This window comes from Anneissia japonica, unplaced genomic scaffold (genome assembly GCF_011630105.1).
Source record: "Anneissia japonica isolate Jap-2015-1 unplaced genomic scaffold, ASM1163010v1 scaffold1587_len1432017_cov164, whole genome shotgun sequence".
In the NCBI taxonomy this organism is placed as follows: domain Eukaryota; kingdom Metazoa; phylum Echinodermata; class Crinoidea; order Comatulida; family Comatulidae; genus Anneissia; species Anneissia japonica.
The window spans coordinates 1092842-1096411 of NW_022713643.1; the positions used below are offsets into that span (position 1 = coordinate 1092842).

Here is a 3570-nt window from a genome sequence, read left to right on the forward strand (position 1 = left end):
ACATTTAATATTTAATGTGATAAAGACTTTTATAATGAACAAAAAATGAAAGAAAATATTGTACATGTAAATAATTTGAATGCGATATGTTTTTTTTAAATTTTGAATAAAGGTGCGCTACCAACACAAAAGAGATAGAAAAAAGAAAGGTTTTGTTGTCAATAAAAATGTACGAAAATGTACCCGAGCCTATGCTAGAAAACGACGAATGTAAATTATTTTGGGATTTTACCATACAGACTGATCATGTATTAATAGAAATTAAAGAAAAGACTGGAACACATCGGTATAGAGACCAGAATAGATGAACTTCAGAAAAATGTGATTCTGAACACGGCAAGGACCCTCAGGAAGGTCCTAGAAGTTTGAGGAGACTTCTTGTCACCAAGCTTCAGGAATAATGTAATTCCATTGGATATTGATCCAATGTAGTAGTAGTAGTAGTAGTAGTAGTAGTAGTAGTAGTAGTAGTAGTAGTAGTGGTGGTGGTAGTGGTAGTGGTAGTGGTAGTGGTAGTGGTATTATTATTATTATTATTATTAATTATTATTATTAACTATTATTATTAATTATTATTATTAATTATTATTATTAACTATTATTATTAATTATTATTTTTTATTATTAATAATAATAATAATAATTAATAAAAATGAAAATAAAAATAAAAATAAATATAAATAATAAATAATAATAATAATAATAATAATGCCAAAAAAATGTATTGTCGGTCAGCCGGCGTCGCCAAAACAATATTTTTTTTATTTGGCCTAATAATGATGATGATGACAATAATAATACCACCACCACTACTAATATTCACCACCGTGACGACTACCACTACTACTGTATTTAGGCGCGGCTGTCAAAATATAAAAAAAAAAAACAAAAAAAAAAAACCACACATTTTCTGAACTTTTCTTTAATATCGCTTACATCAATTGTCCACTGGCACGATGAGTATGGATTATATCCACCTGGATAATTCTCGGATGTGATGCGGCCATAAACTTGCTCTGATGAACTTGAACAACCACCGATAGCTGCAACCAAACGTTAAATAGGCATAAGGCCTGGTTACACTATGACGATAACGATAAAAAGCTAAAAAGCAATTGTTCATATAGAAAATAAAAGAAATAAGAGAGGTTTACACTAGCACGATTCGATTTTGATTCCTAGATGGCGGGAAATGAGCTTTCCCGACTTTTAATTTTCCCATTGTACCAAAAAAAAAAAAAAAAAAATCAGCTCACCGGTCCTGAAAAGGTAGGTTTTTTAAATTTGATTTTTTTCTCCTCCAACACGGGAGAATGCTTTTACGCACACGTAACAGTACATGAATAACCACACACACCCACGCGCACACACACACACACACACACACACACACACACACACACACACATGTAGGCCTATATATTTGTCAGATTCCTCGCTATCTCAGACGTTCGAGTATCATATCATTGGACCACGGAGACTTACGGTATATATTCGCATATAAGTATGATATTTAAACTTCTTCTCATAAAACTGACTGAAACCTTCCACATTGTGGAGCTAATAGCTAAGCTTAGAGTGGTCGCAGCTTGCAAGTCATAGTAAATAATATTCCTTTTAGAATAGTAACACCTCCATGCACCTTGTAAACTGTAAAGATCTACAACACAAAGCTCATCTGAATCTAGAAAAAAATTTGGGGACATCTAAATTTAGCTAAACGTGTTTGGGCATACGAAATAATGTTTTGGATGGATCTTGACGTCTTTTAGCATAACTGTGCTTAGGTACAAAAGAACATTTAAAGCTAACAATACGTCATTATGCTTACTTAAGTTCATTATGCCTAAACACGTTTAGCATGTGTCACCAAAAACGGCGCAAAATTGCTTGGAACTTCAAACCCTCCACACTATTTCTAGAGTGTAGTAAGCGCAGTCTTACCTGCAATGCTAAGCTGACTTGGAGTTGCCGGCTCTACTGTAACAGTCGTCACAACAATTAATTTCGAAGAAAAACCGAGAAAACAACGATATTAAAAAACAGTGCCACCAAAAATCCATTGATTGATTGAAAAGGAAGACTGCAGGTTAGCTTACAAGTTATCAATGAAAGTGGCAATAAATAGTATGAAATACTGCAAAACTCCCATTATAATCGATAGGTTATAATCAAAATCACCGGATTAAATTTGAGGGCTTAAATGGAATATCCAGTGCAAATAGTAATATTATTACTGAATAGACCTACTAAGTAATAGTGAGACAAGTACCGGCCGTCATTTGCGTATCTGTGGCGGATCAAGAAATTCGAAAATAGACCCAGGGAGGAACTTTTAAAGACGGAAGGTCTACTACACCACCTCGGCCCAAAGGATTTAAAGCAGCCTTCAATTGCCCCTCCCTGCAAGTAACATCCGTGTGAAATAAGTCTTTATACCTGCAAATTCTAAATCGACATTATGATTTACAATGCATACGCGAAAAGAAGAAGCTCAGACCACAAATTGACAGGGCCGGATTTCAACCCCCTCTCCCCCCACTAAAGCGTATGTTTTGTACTCTTTTGAAAATGTTAATAATTGTGAATGACCCCTAATAAAATTTGAATTCAACATTATTAGCGCTTATGTTTCTATACCAACAGTAAGCCTTGTGGTTGCCTTGTCATAGTCAATCAGTTTAAACACTATAAGCCTACCTGTGCACTGTGAACCATCTCCTTCGTATCCATCATTGCATGTACAATCGTAGGATCCGGCGGTATTTGCACATTCAGCGTTGGTATCACATTGGTTTGTTTGATCACATTCGTTAATATCTAAAAAATACAAGTTCGGGGTCCATCAGTATTCTTACAATCTGCATTAATACTACATGGTTCGGAAGTATGACATTCATTAGGGCTTAATATTTGTCAACGATAAATTCATAGTTAATTACATATATTAATACTTAAGGGGTCATCCATAATTATCAACATTTCAAAAGAGTACAAAACATACTCTTTTCTGATACCACACTCCCTCCCCCCGAAAGTGTACACAATAAAATGTTGATTTCTGTCATTTTAAGACCAAAATTTTATGTTTTTCATAAAAGAGTACTTATGCCTACACTTTCAACCCCCTCTCCCCCCCTAAAGCGTATGTTTTGTACTCTTTTGAAAATGTTAATAATTGTGAATGACCCCTAATAAAATTTGAATTCAACATTATTAGCGCTTATGTTTCCGAATACCAACAGTATGCCTTGTGGTTGCCTTTTCATAGTCAATCAGTTTAAACACTATAAGCCTACCTGTACACTGTGAACCATCTCCTTCGTATCCATCATTGCATGTACAATCGTAGGATCCGGCGGTATTTGCACATTCAGCGTTGGTATCACATTGGTTTGTTTGATCACATTCGTTAATATCTAAAAAATACAAGTTCAGGGTCCATCAGTATTCTTACAATCTGCATTAATACTACATGGTTCGGAAGTATGACATTCATTAGGGCTTAATATTTGTCAACGATAAATTCATAGCTAATTACATATATTAATACTTAATAAAATTTGAATT

General features: G+C 34.3%; 1 protein-coding gene across 1 annotated transcript in view; it reads right to left on the reverse strand.

The window, feature by feature from the left end:
• Positions 1 to 3570, reverse strand: part of LOC117108666 (fibrillin-1-like) — a 38364-nt gene that overhangs the window by 4723 nt on the left and 30071 nt on the right. Inside the window, exons 14-15 of the mRNA XM_033250763.1 lie at positions 3300 to 3419; positions 2701 to 2820 (exon numbers count right to left, since the gene is read on the reverse strand). Coding sequence (XP_033106654.1) covers positions 2701 to 2820; positions 3300 to 3419 — 240 coding nt within the window. The remainder of the gene's footprint in view (positions 1 to 2700; positions 2821 to 3299; positions 3420 to 3570) is intronic.